General features: G+C 45.0%; 1 protein-coding gene across 4 annotated transcripts in view; it reads right to left on the reverse strand.

Annotated features, from left to right (window-relative positions):
* Nucleotides 1-21,902, reverse strand: part of SLC22A23 (solute carrier family 22 member 23) — a 163,814-nt gene that overhangs the window by 113,725 nt on the left and 28,187 nt on the right. For all 4 annotated transcript variants that reach the window (XM_076010437.1, XM_012768404.2, XM_076010438.1 and 1 more), the window contains exons 2-3: nucleotides 13,900-14,003; nucleotides 8,370-8,524 (exon numbers count right to left, since the gene is read on the reverse strand). In XM_076010437.1, the coding sequence (XP_075866552.1) occupies nucleotides 8,370-8,524; nucleotides 13,900-14,003 (259 nt within the window). The remainder of the gene's footprint in view (nucleotides 1-8,369; nucleotides 8,525-13,899; nucleotides 14,004-21,902) is intronic.

The following is a 21,902-nucleotide window of genomic DNA, read 5'->3' on the forward strand; positions in this document are numbered from 1 at the left end:
GAAGCTGGCAATGTGGGGCTGTGCAAGGGTGGCCCAGAGAAGAGGCCTGGGCCACAGAGGGGCCTGGGTGCCATCAGGGCCTTGGTTCTCGCTCTGCGGGCAGTGGGCAGCATGTCAGCTGTTCACCTGCTGTCTTTTGGTCTCAGCATCACAATCTCACACAGAGCAAAGCTGCACTGCAAACACAACTCAATTATATACCTGAATAGCCAGGTATAGAGTTGTGCAAATATGATGTTTCAGGCGAGAAAAAGGAAAAATTATCATTACTGATAATTTCAATTACCAGTTCAATTTTTTCTACTCAATAAATATTTACTACTCTCAAAAATTTATTTTCTTGCACAGCAATGGGAATATATCACCAAATTTTGCATACATAAAAATGACTGGAATGGTAAATTGCGTTTGGTGTGTATTTTACCACAGTAAAAACAAAACAAAACAAAAACAACGTAACTCTCTTTCTGAAATACTTAACACAGGCAAGATGGTATTCTTCTGGGCATACATGAATTAAAACCTATGCTTCAAATAATTCACATTACACTGATCACTAAACGGAACTGAAGTTGATCCTGCCAGTCACCTCTGTGCTGCTACACTGTCGCTGGCGTCTTCCTTGTATCCCTGGTGACCAGCCTATGCTGGCTTCCCGCTGACCACCCAGGCCATACCTCCCTGCCCTCAGCTGGCTCCTCCACCCGCACCCATTGGTTGTCACACTGTGCAGTCCCTTGGTGATTGTTGCTATTCTGGTAGCCTTCGGTTGCCACCTCTTCACTGAGAACACACAGACCTTGCTCCTGACCTTCTGAATAACAAATCACCTATAAAATCAACCCCCTCAGGTGCCCTAAGGCACCCTCAACGCACCATGTATGAAAGAGAAGTCATCGTTCTCCTGCCAAACTCGTGAGAGGAAGGGATGGTCAGTAGCCTTAATCTCCACGGGATCTGGAATCAGAATGCCTGGGCTGATTCCCTTGCCCCACCATCTAGGGAAAAATCCTGTTTCTCCAGGGTCCCCAACTAGCCTCTAGCCTCCCTCTCCCTTCTCCATACTCTCCAGTCATCTAGGCCATGGATTCTAGCCCTCAGATCTCTCCTCCCCAAGCCATGCTTTTGTACAAGCTCTTCTTCCTCACCCAGCGACCGCAAACGCCTTGCAGCCTCTAGCCGGGCCGCCTTCTTTGCTCGTCCCCCACTGCCAGCCTGAGTGAGCCCTCTCACACGTGCACCTCAAGTTTCCCTTTCTTGCTTGAATCTTTCAGTGGCCTGCCACTGTCCTAAGGCCATGGAGGACAGAATCTTTGGGTGTTGTCCCATCCTCCTTCCCAGGCTTTGCTATTCATGATCCAGACTCCAGCCCAGCCATAAGCCCCCACAGTACCCAGGGTGCACCAGGCTCCAGCCAGGTCCTGAGCCCCACAGTACCCAGGGTGCACCAGGCTCCAGCCAGGTCCTGAGCCCCACAGTACCCAGGGTGCACCAGGCTCCAGCGAGGTCCTGAGCCCCACAGTACCCAGGGTGCACCAGGCTCCAGCCAGGTCCTGAGCCCCACAGTACCCAGGGTGCACCAGGCTCCTCTAGCATCTGAGGACCCATTGCATACTGCAAACACCTATTCTTCCTGACCCCACAAAAACTAACAGCTCAGGAGTCTCTTTCTGATGCCCTGAGTCCAATCAGGGACTGTCCCTGTATCTTTACTCACTGAATTCTGAGTATGCTAGAGGGCAGGAACATGTGATTGTGTCCTCAACACCCAACAGTGGCCAGGGTTTAGTACGTAATCAAGGTAGCAAACCATTGATCCTCTGGCACCTGGCGGGCCCTCAAATGTTTGTCAAGCAGATGAGCAAAGGAGAGAGTTTTCTTACGTTTCCATGTGGGTTACCAAAAAACAAAATTTAAACTATCTGAAGCACAGCTTATCTGGCATGATGTGCTTATTTGAGTAACACAGTCGCTGATAACAGAGTTCCATGGCTCTGCACTGTGTGAGTTATAGCTCTGTGTTCTCAGCCAAGATTCTGTCTCCTCACTAACAGTGAGTCTTGGCAAACCAGCAATGATTTTGCTTCCCACAAGATATGTTTGGATGCTTTCAAGAAGCCTGGTGTTCTTTACTTGCTTTCAAGGTGACTGATTTATTTCTTTTTTTTATTTTCTTCTTAGAATTTAAAAAGACAAAAACAAAAAACAAAGTCAGTCCAATAGTGCTCTCTTATGTTCCTAAACCCTCTCTTCCAGTCAGCCTAGCTTTTAGCTTCAGGTCCCATCCTGTCTTTACAGGTGGGACAAGAATATTGCAGGGAGTGTGATAAGATTCCAGCAGGCAAACATGCAGCAGGACAGGAGAAGGGAGGGAGCAAGAAAGGGTTTCCCAGCAGGGGCCACCATGGGCAGGATTGTTGACAAGAGGGCAGGGTCTGGAACCCTGGAGAAAGGGAAGCTGTTAACCATTAACCTGACCGTAGCACTTCCCCTCTTCTCAGATCACCTTTGTGGACACTTGGTGTGGCAGCCACACAGACAGCAAGGACGGAAGCCCAATAACTCGAGTGGTTAGTGTGCACTTGAGAAGGGCACAACTGAGGGCCAACACCCATGGTTTCTCTGTTGCCCCGCCCTCCATGAAATCTACAACAGTGCATAACGCTTAGGCTAAGAATTCAAAAGAAGGAACAAAAAGCTCAGAGAGATCAAGCAATCTGTACCGCTCAGCCAGTCAACTGTGGAGTCCACACTGCAGCTTGGACCTCCAGACTTCCAGATCTATTCCCAAAGAATATGCACTTTGAAGCCCATCTGTATATTTAGGAAATATCTACACATTTTCTTGCACTAACTTCTGGACAGAAGATTAGGCCACTGGGTCTCAGTGATGCCACTGGTCACTTATTCTTCTCTCAATACCTACCGGCATTTACATTTTTTTTTCCAGAGAAAAGTCTACTTTTAAAAAGTCCAAGTTTTGGCTAACATGTAAGGAAGGACAGAGAGAAAGGTTTGAATAATTTTTATTTGAAGGACTGGTACAACTTTGAGAAAAATCAGCACTTGTGGCTCCCTAATAGCCAAGTCACCCCTTCAGTCTCAGACCAGTGGCCCTAACTGGCCACCACAGTGTCCCCACCTCCCTTGGGACTGAGCTCACTCCCCAGGCACTTCTATTCCTGCTTACTGTGCCAGGTGAGGCCAGGAGCTTTGATGCTCAGAGGTGGGGCTGGGGGGAAGAGGGCCCCATTATCGTTTTCCTTATAAATTTACTCCTCTGTTTTTCAGTTTGCCTGCAGGGTTAGCAATGTGTTTCCAGTGAGGAAAATGACCAGCAGAGAGACCTCAAACTGCTCTGATGTCCCAGGCATGCCTGTTTGAACCTGGATAAAACCAAACATCTTTTGAAGCTTTGAAAAAATAAAATAAAATGGTTTGTCAAAGGCCTTCAGTAAACTCTGACTCACTTCCTAGGTGGAAAATCCGTGCCTGTAGAGCCGGTCCCACCAGGAGAGCAGCTTTTGGCCCTGTGGGCTGCTGCCGCCAAAGGCCCATGGATCTGAGGAAGTGGAGTGGAGAGACAGGAACCAATAAAGCTATGCTCACGTGGAACCCCCCTTCACCCAAATGCAATGCAAATGCTTCCCCCAGACGGCAACCTCGGCGTGGCAGAAGCCACTCCGACATGACATGGCCAACTCCATTCTGTGCATTCCGTAGTCTGACAATCGCTATTCTCTTCATTGCACACTTCAGCAACTCACTACACGGTGCCATTTAGTTTGGTCAATTTTGTTTTATATGTATAGCATGGTGGTGATGCTTGACAATCCTGTTGACTGAAATATGTTGCAAGGAATATTAGTACAGAGAAACATCAAAGTATAAAAATATGTGAGAGAATGAGAAAGAAAATGTTATTCTACACCAGCACATTAGAAATTACTCAACCGCTTCCAAGAGAGTCAGAAAACATTAGTGTCATGTGAGGAGGAGCAGACAGCCCACCCAGAGCAGATGCAAGGCTTCCCTGAGTCTATTTACCAGTTAAGTCAAGACTTGGCTTCTAATTTTGCAAAGTAATCAGTAAGTTAGTCAGCTGTAAAATTTCTCTTTACTTCTTAATCATGTGTAAAATTCATCCAATTATTTGGGCTGTCTGGGTTTAAGGACAATTATTATACTAAGAACATCTCTGACAGAATTGTCCAAGAAAATTGTTCATTGTTGTTAGGGGGAAAAGTTACTTTCATTTGCCCACAGTAATGAAGGTTTGGTCTCTTTGTCAGCAAAAGGTATTATTCATTCTTTCAAACAGGGAAAGTGCAGTTGGGGGAGGTTCTTAGAGGTGGGGAGGGAAAAGGTAGAATCAAATGAGGAGATAAACTAAAAAAAGTATTTATATTAAAAAATGTATTTCTCTCCCACAGGGCTTACTACATCTAACATCAAATCAACTTACAAAGTAATAATCTCTCATTGAGCTTTATTTGGAGAAAGACACTTGTTAAACAGTGCGGTATGTCTGTTTGTGATATCACGCATCCTGGTTGGGAAAAGGAATCACACCCCAGCAGTCACGTCTGCCTGTGCTGAGAAGTGACTAGTTTTTGATAAGACTTTATTTTCACAAATAAATGGGGAAATGTGATCTGCTGCTGCTTTTCTTGGTCTGTGCCCCTTGTCTAGTGAAGGTTTTTTTTTTTTTACTGTGTGTGTGTGTTTCCAGAGGTAAAGATTAAATTAAACCACTAATGTAGCCCAAGTGCATTTAACTGCCTTGTGATGGGCTCAGGGGCTGCTACTGCAGCCTCATGTAAATCCATTCAGCTTGGCTTGTTCTCTCTTGCTCTTGCCAGCGTGCACTCCACTTCCGGGTAAAACTCTTTGGGAAGATGCCAATAATCTCTATTTTATGTCCTAATTACACAACCAGTTCTTCCTTTGGTAACTTGAAGAAACAAAAATTTAAAGGGTAGAATATTTAACCAGAATATACCTTAGAAAAAAGCCAGAGCAGGAAAAAAACAAAAACAAAAACAAAAAACCTTAAGTAGCCTTGCAAATAAAGCAGAAAACTTTCATAAGTCAGCAGCATTTCTCAAAAGGAAGGGTCCACCCTTATGGCAAGCTACATAAGAAACTAAAACTGCAAAAATTATTACTTTCCCAACTTACATTGCCAAGCACCTGCAAGACTAAAAAATGAATGACATCCAGTTCTGTTCTGAGAAAACACAGGCCCTTCCCGCAGATGCATTGAGATAAAAACCTTATGGTTGAAGGGGGAGGAAAAGTTAGGACCATTAAAAATATAACTTCCAAATAATCAATGCCCCAAAGTTTTAAACTTCTCTTTAGAGTCAAAATGTACTTCAACCCAGTGACACAGCTTATCAATTTCTTCAAGCAAAATAAATTTCCAAGCATTACCTAAGCACATATACTACTCATATATAAAGGACTACCAAGTACACTAATTTGGACATTTAGTCATCCTTATTTACTGGGATTTCCTCTCTTAACTTCCTGTCACCAGCCACTGTCTTCTCTCAAGACTGCCACGTGTGCAGAGACATGGGCCAGCCCACCCAGCCCACCCAGCCCACCCATATCCTGCCCTAGTCCCACCTGCCCACTACAGCTTTATTTCCTTTTTGTGATTCTCCTTTGCCACACTTGGCTCTTCTGCCATCTCCCAAATAAATCCCCTAACTTTTATTGTTTAGATATTATCTCAACAAACTCCAAGTCATCGCTCATATCCTTTTGCTTTATTTTACTTGTGCTACCCCAGACACATTATTAGGTCAGACAGTGGTCACAGGTGGATACTTGGACATTGTCACTACAATGGACTTTGTCATGAGGTTTGGTTTGTAGTCCCCATCTAAGAAAATATGACCACTTATTATGCCTCGCTTTATTGCAGAAAAAATTTAAGGCTGCTTACACAAATACATACAAAAAAATAACACAAATTATGGAGAGAGAAAAATGGGACAAAAGAGAAATTAATGTAGGGAAGTTAAGATGAAACTAGAAGAGAGGTCCAGGATCGAAGGCTTGTGTGGTCAGGCCCACACATGAATCACTTACATCAGTGGTCAAAAAATTATGGCCCATTGGCCAAATCTGGTCCACCACCCGTTTCTATAAATAAAGTTTTATTGGAACACAGCCATGTCTGCTTATTTATGTATTATTCATTGCTGCTTTCATGCTACAAAGGCAGAGTGGAATAGCTGCGACAAAGACCGTATGTCCTAGAAAGCCTAAGATATTTACTACCCGGAAAAATTTCCAAATGCCTGGGTCATACAATTCTATGCCTAGGAGATAAAAGCAATGTAGTTTCCTAGGATAGGCACACTCTTTGTATGATTCTGAAGTAGAAGAGAACTTTCTACTATAAAGAGCTCACTATGTAACCAAATGAAAAAACATCCTCACCCTCATTATTTATGGTAAATACAGCAATATGTTTCACAGGGCCAATGGCATGATATCACAATGCAAGGCTGAAACAATGCTATTCAGGTACAATTCACTCCTGATAGGGCTTAATTCAGGGATAGTCCCTCCAGATGGCAAATGACAGCTACATATGCAGCTTTCCCCTACCCTCCTTCCTTAATGCTGGCAGACATGGCTAATGGATAAAGGAGTTCTCTTCTGCTGAGCCCCTGCCTGTCCTCCAAAGTGTTCTCCCAGATCTCTGGCAGCCTCAACCAATCATCAGCAGTTGGCAGGCAAGATAAAACCAATATGCCAACTTTGCAGTAAGGCAATTTTCCATGAACACACTCTCACCTGGGGTTGGTAAGGTTGAGGCTACACTCTCTGCAGAACTTTTAAAGCACAGCTATTGTGTTTTGTCAGAGTGCAGAGCCGTCCCTGTCAATGGCCATCCATGTGGAAGGACAGGATCGCCACCCCCCACCAAGAGAGCCAGAGTCTGGCAGGGACGGCTGCCTGGGGAGAAGCTCCCAGCGTCCCCAGCACGCCTGCACACGTGTGGGCAACAGCCACAGTCTCCTCTGCACAGACAGACAGGGGTCAGGGCCACAAAATGGCACGGACATTTTGTCTGGGAGCGTTCGAGCCTGATACCCAGGTTATTTGTTCAAAGAAACAAACAAATCCCTGAACATCCAACACCTAGAGTCGCCAATCTTGTCACACACATGTTCTTAAGGAACTCCCAAGTGATAAGGGTTCCAAAATAAATGCAAATAACCTGGAAAAGATGATCTCTAAGAAACTACACTTTAACTAATGTTGGAGGAGGATGACAAACTGCAGACTATGGATTTAGAAGAATATACATGTAGCCATTTTCTATACCTGTTTCTTTTCTGTGGCTGTAAAGCTATGTCATAAATTGATTATGTTTCTAGTGGAACAAAAATTTTAGATATCTAAAAGAAGTCTTGAACGTGCAAATTTAAGAGAATTATAATTATTCTTATTTTATCACACTGGAAATTGCTACTTAATCTATACCTAATTCCCATGTTGTCAAAGGGAAGAAAAAGACAAAACCTATCACAACCCGTATTCCAGTATTCCCAACACATATTTCTACAAGGTGATTAAAAAGTATACAACTAGTGAGGAAATAAAAATCTATGCCTAAAACTTTCCTTCCCCTCATGGGCTTATAGTTGTGTTCTAGAAAACACCACCTACAAAAAAGTGAAACATAACCATATTTGACAGCAGAGTTAATGTGGCCAACAAACATGACAGATCCGATGGAAGAATTGCTCTTCGTCCTAAAAAGAGCAAATACTACCAAATCTTGCCATTTATTCTTCGACTATCAATGCTTAGGTTCAATTCCAGACCACTTAAGGTGACAACGAAGCACATGAGAATGTGGAAAATTTGCACTCTGCATGGGCTTAGGGAAAAGAAAAAAAGGAGAAAAACTCTTAAAGAGTCAATGGAAACACTTAAGTGCAGAGCGCACGGTAACAGGTACTTGGCATACCTCCTGGAACCATGTACAGGGATACCCAATTACACACTGGTTAGAAGGGCACAGAATATCAATGCAGAAAATTCTGGAAGCAAGCAAACGCTGCACCAAGCCAGCAATGGGCTGGTTGCCACTTCTCGAAGCAATTACACAACCTTCCATGTCCTTTGATGTGCACTGAACCCAATCTGGAGATCGGAGTTGAGTAAGCCTTGTGTGGCACTGCCTGAAAAGGCTCTTTCACGACAACTCTTTAAAGTTTGTGCTTCCAAAAGATTGCCATCCCAAACAACCAGCATGTACCACACCTTTCCCAGAATCTCGGAGGTAATAATACTTTTGCTAATTTTTTTCAAGAGTATTTATGAAAGTTCCTACTTACGTAGCGCATACAGTGTGAGAATTATTCCAGCCAGGCAAAATCCTTCGAAGAACCTGAGTGTGCTGAACATTGTCACATTCACTGACAGTGCCACAGTCAGTCCAAAGATCAGGATGAAGATGATGGAAAACAGTAGCACAGGCCGCCGGCCAACCCTGCATACAGAGAGGGAAAAAGTCGGGAATCGTTACAAAGTAAGACAGTGAGGCCAAGCTGCTGAAACCCAGTATCCAGCAGACACTCAATATATGTTGAATAAGTACTACAGTAAACGTCTTCACGCCACACCCACCACATTAGATCATAGGATACTCTGGGTAGTCTACGGGAAGAAAGGCCCTCGGGAGATTTAGCCCAACCCTCTACTCTAATGCTGGAGACAGGGACCAGAGATCAACCAGCCATGAACATAATTCCTGTTGCTAAGTCTATTTCTGAGTATACACACGGATAATTCAAAGCAAGAGGAACAAAATCAATAATAACGTCTCAAACGTGAACCTTGACACACTCAACATAAAACGTCCTGGAAACTGGCTGACCTTTGGAACTGGATCAAAAATCAGCATGGCACTGAGGAAAGCAGCTTCACAGCCTTTCTCCGGCTGTCAGCTAAGTCACTATACACAGCCTAACAGAGCCGAGCCAAGCCACCTGCCAGTTTGTTTCAGCTACATGACAAGAAATAATTTTTAAGAGATCACACACTAAGCTAAGAGAGCTTGAACTGTAAATACCCGGCGTTGACCTGACAGTGTACTAACAGGGAAGCCCACAGCAGCAAGGGGTTGGAGGGTGCCCAGGCTCCTCGGTTTCTGGAAAGGGCCACAGACTTCCTAAATTCAGTTTACGGAGCTGGCCAGAGTCAGATCTGTGACCACTAGGGGGCGATGTGCTTCTAGGGGTGGCTGGGAGGCCAGTGGCGGGTGGTCCTTGGGAAAGGGAAGGTCTCCAGCTCCCCCTCCGCCCATGCTAACTTTCCATCTTTCCCTTGTTAACTCATTGGGAATAAAACTGCAACTATAACTCTCCATCAAACAAACAGCTTGGTCTAAAAGGATAGCTCACAGCAAACTGGGGCAGAATGGATGTTATTAATATCTGTCCAGAGGAAAAAGGGGGGAAAGTACAGACCTAGTACCCCAGTACCGCAAAGGGCAGCTGGCTGGCTTGAACTGTCCTAGATGTGTTTATTACAAGGCATCTACATACAAGCAAAATGCCCAGAAAAGGCAAACATAAAGAAGCAGAAAGATCTGTGGCTGCCAGGGCTGGAGGTAAGAATGAGGAATGACCACAAATGGGTACATCATCCTTTTAGGGTGATGAGAATGCCTTAAACTCTGAGTGTGGTGATGGGTGGATAACTCTGTGAATATATTAACACTCATTGAATTGTGCACTTACAACCGGTGAGTTTTATGTAAGTTATCTGCTAATTAAGCTGCTATAAAAAAAGGCATGGCCTCACACTCTCAAGGATTTGGATGTTATTTTAAGAAAATCCGGTGGCAAGGAACAACCAAATAGAATTTCACTCAGAATTTTTTAAGGTTCCAACCATCCACATTAGTCACTTTGGTTTAGTGAAATGAGGCCGGGGCTATGGTCCCAGTGCTAATGTAAGTCAATCTACCCGGTCCTGAGGTTTTGACTGGTGCTGGGCCATGGAGCCCTCACCCAGAGAGACTATGTAGATGATTTTGTCCAAACCCAACGCATTTACGGAAGTAAACTTAAAATATAGCTTAGTCATTTTCCTAAAATGAAGGAAAACAAAATCTAACTTATCCATTTTTAGTTCCCTTTACTTGCCTCGTCTGTAAGGCAGGGGTAAGCACCCTGCCTCGCAGGGCTGTCGGGAACATTCACTAACAGGGATGGACACAAAGTAAAGAGCTCAGTGTTCCAGCACTCACTCCCGCCTGCGTTTCTACATTCCTCATGCCCACCAAACATGGTCTGCCTTATTCTGATACTTTAGAAAACATGCTTGATTTTTTTAAAATCTTGTGGAAACCACCCTAAATCCCTCCCTCCCACATGACTGCTAAAATCAGTGAGTAAAACTTATCATTATGGACTACAGGGCAAACATGGCCTTTGAAGTCAGAGTGTCCTAGTTTGAATCCAGGCTTACTGCTTCTGAGCTATGTGACTTGGGAATGGCCAAGCCTGTTCTGGGAGCCAGTTAATGCCCACCTGATAGGACAGGTGGGGACAGGTATGGACATGGGCAAGCACTTTAGTGGGCATTCAGTGTACATTAGTTACTAGCATGGAGTTTTGGTATGAACTGGCCCCCTAGAGCAGAGCCCCTTCAGTGATGACTAATAAAACCACACTCCTGTCTGTAAGGTAGAAGATATCACTTAGGATCTGTGCTGGGCAGAATAAGGGCCCTCAAGGATGTCCATATCCTAATCCTCAGAACCTGTGACTATTGTACCTTTCATCATAAGAGGAATTCTGCAGATGTGATTAAGCTTAAGGACCTTGAGATGAGGTCACTTTCCAGGGAGGTCCAATCTGATGACAAGGAGAACCTCCCCTGGCTGCAGAGAACCAGAGGAAGAGCAGCATAAGGACTCATCTCGCCACTGCTGACTCTGGGGCGGAGGAAGGGGCTGTGAGCTGTGGGATGGTGGCAGCTTCTTGGAACTGGAAAAAGCAGGGAGACTGGTGACCTCCCAGAGTCTCCAGAAAGGAACGCAGCCTTGCTGATGCCCTGATTTTAGCCCAGGAGACCTTTGTTGGAGCCGTGAACTACAGAACTGTAAGATAATTAATTTGTGTTGTCAAAGCCACGAAGCATGCAGTAATTTGTTAGAGCAGCCATAGAGAACCGACACAGGGTCTCAACAGGAAACAAGAGGTCCCACTCAAATGAAGTGACTGGAGGGGACTGTAATAAAGGGACTATTTACAAAAGAGTAAGCAAGCTGTGAGAGAACACAGGAGGCAAGGGGCTACATTTTGCAGCTCTTAGCAGCAGGGAGTGTGGGGGAAGGATGGTCCAGGGCCGAGAAAGAGAGGTGCTGTATGGAAGGGCCCAGACAGAAGGCACTGGCCCTCTGGCCCCGCAGAGATCAAGCTGGGAGCAAAATGCCCCGCTCCACCCTCCTCTCCCCTGGGGATCGTCTTACCCCTGGCCGTGCTGAGCCAGGAGCTGGAGGACAGGGGTCCCCCAGGGCAGCCCACCACAGCCAGCTGCCCAGAGTGGCTGGAGGAGGCTGCGAAAGCTGCCGCCGTGACAGATGGGACAGGAAGAGCACACATCCACAGGCGACACTGGCCAGCATCCCTCTCAGACACCTGAGCAGGTTCTATAGCGATACCCAGTGTAAATCCCCAAACAAAATTTGGTGCTAAAAGTCACTTTTTAAAGAAGTGTGCCACTTAAATGTTACCCTATGCTGACTGCAGTCGTAGAAGGCGTGCCGCGTGACTTGAGCAGCTTCCCCATGTAGCCGTCGAGCAGGCCGACAGCTGTGAGGTCTGGAGTTCCCTTTAAATGGGAGTATTTCCTTTTAAGCAAGGTTTAAGTAGGGAGAAAAATGACAGAAAACAAGGTTGGAAAACACCAAACTTTCAAACTGAAATGGAGGCCTGCTCAGAATGCTCAAACATCCTCAACCCCGAGCAGGCTGCCCTGACTCTGGGGACCTCCCCTTGCCCATCTGACGGGCACCCTGGAAAAGCCACTGCAGAGGAGGGGACTTGAGGTATCAGACTCCTGCTTACTCAAAGAGCAAGATCCAAACTCTCTCATCCTTTGTCCCCAGGCCTGGTGTGTGACCAGGGAGGCCACACTGCATGTATGTGCAAGGGTAAGTCACAAACTACCTGTAAACAATTTAAATCTTTATAGACTGATTCATTAAAAGTCCATATTTACTTTCCTATTAAGTCAGTTATTGAATAAGGACACCAAAACTTCAGTTAAGCCTGCAGTTTTTGAAAGAAGGTGGCATGGATTATATTCGTGTACCTTCCTAACCTTTTTTAATGCAGATTTCTGGAAAACAGTATCTTTTAGAGCAGTAGAGCTCATGCTGAAAACCTATGAACTCATGTATTTTATTTTTAAAAAACCCTAAGCACCCTCTGGGGGCCCAGCGCCCAGCTTGGTCTGCAGAGGCCACCGACTGCTTCTCCGTTACTGCCCACAGGGAGCGTGTCCATAAGAAGCATTTACAGTCGTGTGAGGCAGATTCCGAGCACACGGGAAGTCACATTATATGTTAGTGCAAGGGACTCCCAAACAGATGCCAGTTTTGGGAAGGAAATTTCCACAACTGTAACATGGTCTCAGAACCCTCGGCTTTGACCCCAGGCTCTTGTGTAGGCCACTGTTCTCCAGGGAGTGCAGAGGGCCTCACAAAACCCACAGAGTTGTTCCTTGTCACGGCCCTTATTATGTCATTGGGCCAAGGATGTTCTGATTCATCAAAAAAAAATTCCCTTAAAGATAAAAGAATGTAAATTGGGGAACAGTTATACCATGCCTCTCTCCTGAGCAGAGTTCCATTGCTTGAAAAACCTGTCAATATTGTGCAATTGCCTCCCTGCTCAGACAGGTCACTGCTGCTGCCCTTGTGACCACAGAATGCCTTACATAAAAGTGCTGCAGCTCCTGGGCAGGGAGGCAGCTCTGGGAGCCACATGGCTGAGTTTCGAGTCCCAGCTCTCCGGCTTAAAGCTCAGGGAACTCAAGGATTTTATTTAAACTTCTGTGCTTTGGATTTTCAACTATAAAACAGAGGTGATAATAACATCCACCTAATAGAGGTGTTGTGAGGGTATTTTAATATATAGAAATATTAAGCAGAGTGCCTGGTTCATAGTCATCATCCAGGAAGTGTAGCTGCTAGTGTCGTCATCATCACTGTCATTGTTAATGTCCCCCCTGCCAGCTTCCCCTCCTAGTCTCCACCCTACCAACCTCATGGCTGCATCCTGAGCCACACGCTTTGCTCCAGGAACCCAGAACCCTCAGCCACCAAGACAAAGCATATTCACTTTCACCTGTGGCCACCACCCTTCTCCTGCCGGCAGAGCCTGGCCATTATCTGTCATGGTCAGCTCCCCACGGACCCCAAGGAGCCCGAGGTGCCAATTAGCACTGTCTTACTCATTCATGCAAGGCAATGGTCACTAGTTCCCCATCCCCATGTTTAAATGCCTCTTCTGCATCCACCTCCAGACCTTGGGGCCTGCACACAAGTCCTCAATCTCTTCCTAACTAAACCTGGATGTCAGTAGGGCTGCAGGCTGGTTTTGCTGCATTCTAGCAGCTAGAGAACTGCTATGAATTTAAATTCTCACTTCCAGATGGTCTGTTAGGTGCATGGGCCAATTCTTTGAGCCCTGCACTGTCCAGAGCTTCAGCCTTCTGCTCTGGCACTGACACCAACCAGGGCAGAGAAAAGACTCAGCAACAGAAAACTAACACTGATCACTCCTCTTTAGCCAGCAAACAAGCGCTGTGGCTTCCAAAGGTTTGTGCGGCAGGCACGTTGGTACTCACCAGTCGGCAATGCATCCATTTATTAGGTAGCCAAAGATTAATCCAACCAGTAAGGAGAACTTAGCGATATGGACCTTCCAGGCATTATCACACACAAGATCCCACTAGAGGGGGGCAAATAGAAAATAAATCAGAGAGATACACACAGAGCGAGTCGTACTCAATCACAAGGACAGTACAATAATCCTGTAAGGACCACGGCACTGTTGTCAGTACCGTGTCACATGCACCATTAATTCTTTTCCATGCTTTTGAAAATCCAATGAGAAACATAATTTGCCCACAAAAGGGAATGTAATGTCTAGTCCGGGACAGGTCAAAGCCTGCAAGGAGCGATGTGTGAAGCCTGGGCACGTGTGCTCTTCTGCCCCAACCACCACGTGGAGCGTGAAGGGAGGCGGGCAGAGGGAGTGGGTGGGGAGCCCGGGCGTCCCTGGGACCTGCACTCCGTCACCCCACACAGCTGCTCCCATGGCCCAGGGCTGCCAGGCCCTGATGACCTTCTGCATGGGGGAGTGTAACCACCTGGGATTAAAACCCATTCTTGTGATGTCATCCCCAAACTTTGTAAGTCATCTTAAAAATAAAGGCAAGGGTTAATAGTGAATATTGAAATATGAGCTTTGATCATTCTCATTCATTCCTTGGAAATGTCCTTGTGTTTTCTTATATTCCCGTGTAAAGCTGCTCTACTTGGAGAGAAAATTGATAAATTAGTATTAACTAATACAACATTCACACTATTTTTTACAAGGAAGTTTTATTCTGTAATAAGAAAATTAAAAACAATCCTGTTATTTTTTCCCCTCCATTTGCAGAAGGAGAGAAACCTGTGTTTGTTCCCTCTAAGTGATGTGTATCCAGGTGGGGACACAGCACTGAAGTCCACACGTGGCTTACATCTGGGCCAGAGGTGCAAATACACAGGGTCCCTGCACCCGGGCTGTGAAGCCTATGGGGCCGGCCCCTGCTGTTCTGTGCTCCCACCCACGATCAGGGGGACAGACGCCCTTCTTCCGCTGGAAAGAAGTGGCTAAAGCTCCAGTTCTGGGCTGGCATCTCCAGGTCAGTGGAGACCGGGGCTGGGGGTTGGGGTGGGAAGCAGCTGGAGAGAGGCGCACAGGTAGCAGTTGGTGAGGCCAGAGCGGGAGATGTTCTGGGAGCGGAGACAGGCTGGGTGGTGGTGGGGGATACAGAAGGTGTTAGGCTGAGCCTTGATCTCAGCCCTGTCTTCCTAGATGTCTTCCCCCGCCCCTTGTCTGTCCCTCTTTAGATCCAGAGTGTAACACAGAGGATCCTTAGAGGGCATTGTAAGCTCAGGTCCTGCCTCCTGTTTCCAAACTGCTGGGAAGTTCACAGCTGTGGGTTTCAGTGTCAGCAGGGATTTGGGAAGAACCGAGCTAGCATCACGGATGCAGAGTAGGAAGGCACTGCCTGCCACACTGCGTCACTCCTGCCCTGGGCTCCTGGGGATGCGCACCTGCTCGCAGATGCCCCAAGACAGGCTTGACCTTCCAGAGACCTGAGGAGAGTGACTTACTCTGCTACCCCATCTTCTTCCAACACAGGCTCAGGAAAAAAGGGAACAAGGGAACGTGAGCACAGATGGCACGAGGACCTTGTCAATAAAGGATGGTGTGGGATTTGTTGTCGAGGAGGTTTATTCATGTTTTGGGAGAGGGCACTGCTGGTTGCACAGAACCTTATTAAGAATTTAGACACAGGAGTCCTTTAGAGGGTTAACTTCCTCCTATGACGCTCTAGTGTCCTCAGCATGTGGCCAGCAGTCAGCACTACCTGGGAACTAGTTAGAAATGACAAATTCTTGGGCCCCATCGCGACTCGCTGAACTGACCCCTGCCGGCGGGCGCAGGGGTCCTCTCACAAGCCCTGCAGTGATTCTGAGAGCCAGCGGCCAACGCTGCCCTGCCCTTTCCCTGCCACTCTGAAGACAATGAATGAGCTTCATGTCCTGGGCTAGGGTTCAAACAATCAACTCCAGGGAGCAGGGAGAAGCTAAAACACCATGTGAACCACACACGTCTCCTCGCTACTATTTTGAACTGCAAATGCAGGATAGTGAAGCTAGGTGATGAGTTAAGTGGGCTTTGGGAGGCAAGCCTGGAAAACGAACATTCATGTATGTGCTCTCTCTCGAAGAAAATGTATTTTTAATAATAGACACCTTTTAGTGTGCAGCCTATTTCTAGCTTTGGGAACGCCAGTTGTGCTTCAAGACGTGAGCTGCGGCATCATAACTAGCAGTGGGCACACACTCTGCTTTCCCAGCTCGGTTTGTCCACTCTAGGAGAGGAGGCGTCACAGCACCTGCCACCATCTGTCTCTCAATCGCAGCACACGTGCGGGTGCCTCTGCCCAGCACATTACTGGCAAGAGAAGGGGGCCCCAACCGCAGGTGGCTGCCGGGGAGGAGGGCACCAGCTGCAGTCTCAAAGGCAGAGAATTATTTGAAACACTTTCATGTCTCCACCAAGACTTCCCATTGATGAGTTTATGTGAGGTTAAGTGATGCAAATGAGTACATTATGCTTATATGAGATGGCCAGGAGACAAAAGAGATTTTAATAAAAGTGTTCAGGGGAGTGGCGGAACTTGCCAATGCTATTGTGAGTTCAGCCACCTGAGCAATTGCTAGACCTGGCCTTGGGCAGCCACGGCCCAATTTAGTTGCTACCTAATGAGATGTTCAGCAGTCACCTTCATGCCACCCCTATCAATTAACAATGCCAGAGTGGAAGATGAAAACTGCAGAGGGAGACCGAGCCACTCACACGGCTGGTGGGGAAGGAAGCCTGCTCAGAAGTGTTTGCTGGGCCTGGAGCCCCAGTTGTTTGCTTGTTGATTTGGAGAAGCTGTCTGTCCTTGTGCCTAGTTGAGGAGGGTTTACAGTGCCAGGCAGCCGCCGTGACCTGGGCTCCCTGGTCCCTCCCCCGGAGGATGGGTGCCCAGCAAGCTAACTGAGATAAGGGTCGCCATGCCAGGGAATCCACGTGAACAACCCCTGACCCCAGGAGCTCCCCAGGAGACACTGCCATTCAGTGTGCGGGGCAGGCTGGGGCGTCCACTGAGCCGACACCCTTGTTTGACTTCCACTTCTGGTATTGACAAAAATAGCAGGAAAAGAAAATATGTTCAGATGCAGTACTGCCTCCTAAAGAATTTCACAAGTATGAGGAAGCCTTGAGATTACCTGGCTCTCAAAATTTGTTCACATTGCTGTAGATAAAATACAATATTTTGTCATTTCACTAAGCATTGTTTAAAGCAATTTAAAATTTTTAAGATTTAAAAAAATCTGACAGGAGTAATGCTCCTAAAACATGCAAAAATATGACTTAATGTAATGGGTTTAAAAAAATTTTTTTTTTTTTTTTGGACAGGGTCTCACTACATTGCCCAGGCTGGTCTTGAACTCCTAGGCTTGAGTGATACTCCTGCCTTGACCTCTGGAGTTGCTGGGGCTACAGGCATGCACCACTGTGCCAGTGCCCAGCTTGGCTTTGTTTCTGACACTACCCTTGTCACCTCCCTCTTCTTACCACCTCCTTCCCCATCAAATCAGTCACCAAGTCCAGCAGATTCTGCTGCTCAACAAATCCCGAATGCATCCGCATGCTCCATCGCCCCTACCACAACACGACTTATAAGGCGCGGTAGGTGCTCGCTCATCACCTGTGATTCCAGCTCCTTCTGGGGTGATTCCTAGTGTGGGCTGTAAGGCTGAAAACAACACTTCTAGACTCCTGAATAGATGTGGTTTCAAATGCGATTTCAGTGCTGCCAATTTTCAGGTGCACACCTCAAAATAACTTTGAGTGTGCAGCCTAGTTCGAATTTCTGGGATGACTTGAATTAGGAAGGTTGTTAAGAGGGGAGGAAGTGGGATATCCATTTTGCTGGTCAGATCTGGTAGGGGTTGGGTGGTCCTGGAGCCAACAGTTCTGGTGGTGGCTGAGGAGGTGTGATCTTGGAGCCAGTGGTTGGCACAGAGACTTCCTAATTTCCCAGCCTCAAAACTGAGAGACAGTTCCCTGGCCAGGCTAGTTCTCTAGAATCCTTCCTGAGGCCCAGTGTATAGCTGCTCTAGCAACTCAGAAAACACGACTTCCCTGCATTCAATCCCTAGCTCCTGAAATACCTAGAGTGGTTTCTATTATTTGCAAGTTGAATCCCATTCTCTGATTAAATTTCCTTGGGATGGAGTTTGCAGGGAGGGCAGAGAACAAGCTGGGACCAGGTCACTCTCTTAAACCACCACCTGAATCTTCCTGTATTAACTCCAGCCTCCCTCAAATCCATTCCCCAGAGAACAATGACAACAATCCTTTAATTAAGCATGTTAACACTTCATCAGCAGGTTTGACAAGATCATAAAAGCGCTGAAGTCATGGCCCCGTTTCATAACCCTAGGCTTGCTCTCCTTGCTACTGTTCCAAGATGAGGGCATTCCACGGGGATGGTGAGTGGACCGTGCGAGCTATGACTACGTGGTGAGACTAAAGTGTGTCCGTGCTTTACACGCTACATATTAGTTGCTTCATGTTCTGTTAAAAAAGAAAAAAGAAAAAAAGGCAGAGGTCAAAGAAAACTTGGTAGACTGTTTTGGTACCTATATATTTTAAGGATAATCTAAAATAAATGCAATTTATATTATTTTAAAAGGAATAATCTAATTGCTTGACTTGCCAGAGTGGAGAAATATTCAACAAGGAAACTAATGAAATTTCTAAAGAAGATGAAAAGTGAGAAATAAGGAAGACAATCATTTTCAACAGCAATAAATCCTATGGTAAAATAAAATGTAAAACAAGAACCTAAAAAATTCGAAGAAAATAGATCGCTTGTCTGATTTTGAAGTGCAGACAGAATCTCCAAAGATAAAAACTAAAGGGAAAAGAAACTACCTAAGGAAATGACTGGTAGAACTTGAAACAGGTTAACCGTTAAACTTTATTATTAACTTTATTTATTATTTAAAACTTCTATGCATCAAAAATATCAAAAACAAAATTATAAAGACCTAAATTTGTAAAATCTATCCACAGGGTTTACTTTTAATGAGTATTTACATAATTGGTACATACTAATACTCCAACTAGAAATAGGTAATGCACTCAGATAATTGACAAAATAAGAAATTCAAATAGTCAAAAAGGAAACACTCAGGAAATGTTTAATTCCACTAAAGAAGATCAAAATACAATACTTTGTTTAAAAAAATTTTTTTTTAATTTTCTGGAGATATAGGAGAAACAAAGAGGTGTAAAATCTGTGCAAGGAGTATAAACCAGACATTGTCATTCTGGAAGATAATTTGGCAATATCCAGCACATTGCTTTAAATAGTGTCCACCTTTTATATACCAGCAATTCCCTTTTTTGGAGCTTTTCCCCAAGGAAATCATCCAACACACTCACAGAGGTCCCTATGCAATGACAGTCACTGGTTGGAACTCATAGGAGCAAGCAATAATACCCCAACTACATGGTAATGATACTATACAACCCCTGACAAGTTTGCCCTTGCAAATGAATGATAAATGCCCATGATATAATGGTATGACAAAACAGTGAGTAGATGTCTGTGTATGTAGGAAAAATTAGAAGATATTCCAAAGTATTTTAAGTGATTATTTCTATAGAGTAGAATTAAGACTGACTTTTATTTTCAGTTTTATACTTTTCTTGACCTTTTCAAACTTCCTACAATTAATGTAGAAATCTTGAAATAAGAGAAAAATATAGGTATTAATAAAAATAATGTAAAGTCTCACAGTGGTAATGATGATGATGAAGGTAAGATAAAATCATTAAAAAGCAAACCAACAAAGGAAAAACCTTTTCACTTTTTGAGGAAAATGTATTTTAAGACAATCTTATAAATCAGGCCTAGAGGAAGCTTGCTTTGAAAGTGGCTTGGAATGAACCATGTCTCCACAGGCCAAAGTTTATGTATGTTCGTGCTCACTGACTAAAGCAAAAAGTGCTTTTTAGGGAACTGAATGAACATTTTCCCCAAAGTTTCATCTTTTGTAGTGGAGATCCTATGTGAGCTTGTTCCATCAGCAAATTACCAATCACTATGCAAACTATCTGTGCTAAACCTGAGAGTAGCCTGTTGAGATAAAAGGAAATACTTTTGTTCAGCAGTACAAAGAGGATAATACAGCTTAAAATTTCAAAAGCTTAAATAAAACAAATTCCTGATTGGGTTGAAGGAATTTAGAAAAATGTAGCGTAAGCATTTTTTCTCCCCTAAAATAGAGTTTCAGCAGCCTCTCACGGACCCGTGTTTTATATACCATGGATTTGCTGTGCTTGGCATTTAACCAAAGACAAGAAAAATGGCACGAACGCACACACACACAGTCGGCCCTGGAAGATCAGTCACAGACGGACAAAAGAATTGGCCTCCATAAGCTAGGCTGATGAAGCACATTCGCTACAATTCGTTTCTGAACATTTAGGCAGCCTATGCTAGCCCATGTTTTTCTGTATTTTTAATCTAGCAGCATACAGATTTTTCTTTTCCTGAAAGATTCCATCAAAATTCAAGATACACTGCATGATTTGAAAACCTCGAATTACTCTCTCCTTTTTGCCTAGTAAGCTCATTCTCCAATTTTAGGAGGTTCACTGTCAACAGTAGCCAACACAACTGCCAATTAGAGTTGGCACCCTTGCAAGCTTCCTTAAATGACATAATGAACATCCTTGCCAGGTACTCTGGGGAAATGCTTTTTTGAGTTTAGTTTCTCTGGTTTGCGTTAATTGCTGCTCAAATTGCTCTTCAACATTTTTTTTTCCTACTTCAGTGCCAAAATAATAACCATGGCATGTTGAGAGAAACAGGGGTAGAACAAACCTGTTGCACACCTGTCCCTGCTACATGGAACACACACCTGGACCGGCAAACCTGCTTCCAAGCCTCTTGCAGGAAACCTATTCCAACGCCGCAGCATTAGAGCTGCTCAAATTCTTCCACTTTGTGTAGTCTCTTCCAATTTTAGATTCATTCTAACCTTTAAGCAAGGATCTATCTTTTGTCTTTTTTTCCTTCAAATCACAACTCTCACTGCCTGCTTCCTTCTGCTCCATGCAGCCTTCCCAGTGGAAGAAAAATGGAAACAGCTTTAGTTGACACTGGGGCTTTCCCAGTTCTCACTGAATTTGACTATTTTTAAAGGGCTAGAGAACTTCTTTCTGTAAAAATTCAGACAGGAAACATAACCACCTGAACACACCCTCAGTTGAGTTGATGTAAGATTATCTCTGAGAGAACAATAAAATGAGTCACTTTACTTTTTCTTTTTACTTGGTTTATTTTACTTTTCTTCAAAGAAATAAGGATATATATCTTTCTAAGCTGAGGTTTGCATTTTTTTGTTGTTGTTTTAGTTGTTGAGACAGAGTCTTATTCTGTTGCCTGGGCTAAAGTGCCATGGCGTCATCATAGCTCACAGCAACCTCAAACTCCTGGGCTCAAGCAATCCTCCTGCCTCAGCCTCCCGAGTAGCTGGGACTACAGGTATGCACCACCTCACCCAGCTAATTTTTTCTATTTTTAGTAGAGTCAGGGCCTCGATCTTGCTCAGGCTGGTCTGGAATTCCTCAGCTCAAGCAATCCTCCCACCTCAGCCTCCCAGAGTGCTAGGATTACAGGCGTGAGCCACCGCGCCCGGCCTGAGGTTTGCATTATTGAATGTTCTTATTTGGTTCAGTGCCCTCTGTGGCGTTTGCGGAAGTTGAATGGATACTTACAAGGTAGCAGAGATTATTAATAAGCAATGCCCCTATATCAACCCTAACCTTGAAGAGTCTTTCCAAATTCTGCAATGTATATTTTACTAATAGCCCTCACCAACTGCCTCTAAGAAAGGAAGTTATAGTAAGCCCTATATATTAAAAAGACCCATTAGAAAGCAAGAAAGAAAAGAAAGTGAGAGCGAGAGTGAAAGTGAGAGAGAGAGAGAAAGAGAAGGA

The sequence above is a fragment of the Microcebus murinus genome, chromosome 15 (assembly GCF_040939455.1).
Source record: "Microcebus murinus isolate Inina chromosome 15, M.murinus_Inina_mat1.0, whole genome shotgun sequence".
Classification (NCBI taxonomy): domain Eukaryota; kingdom Metazoa; phylum Chordata; class Mammalia; order Primates; family Cheirogaleidae; genus Microcebus; species Microcebus murinus.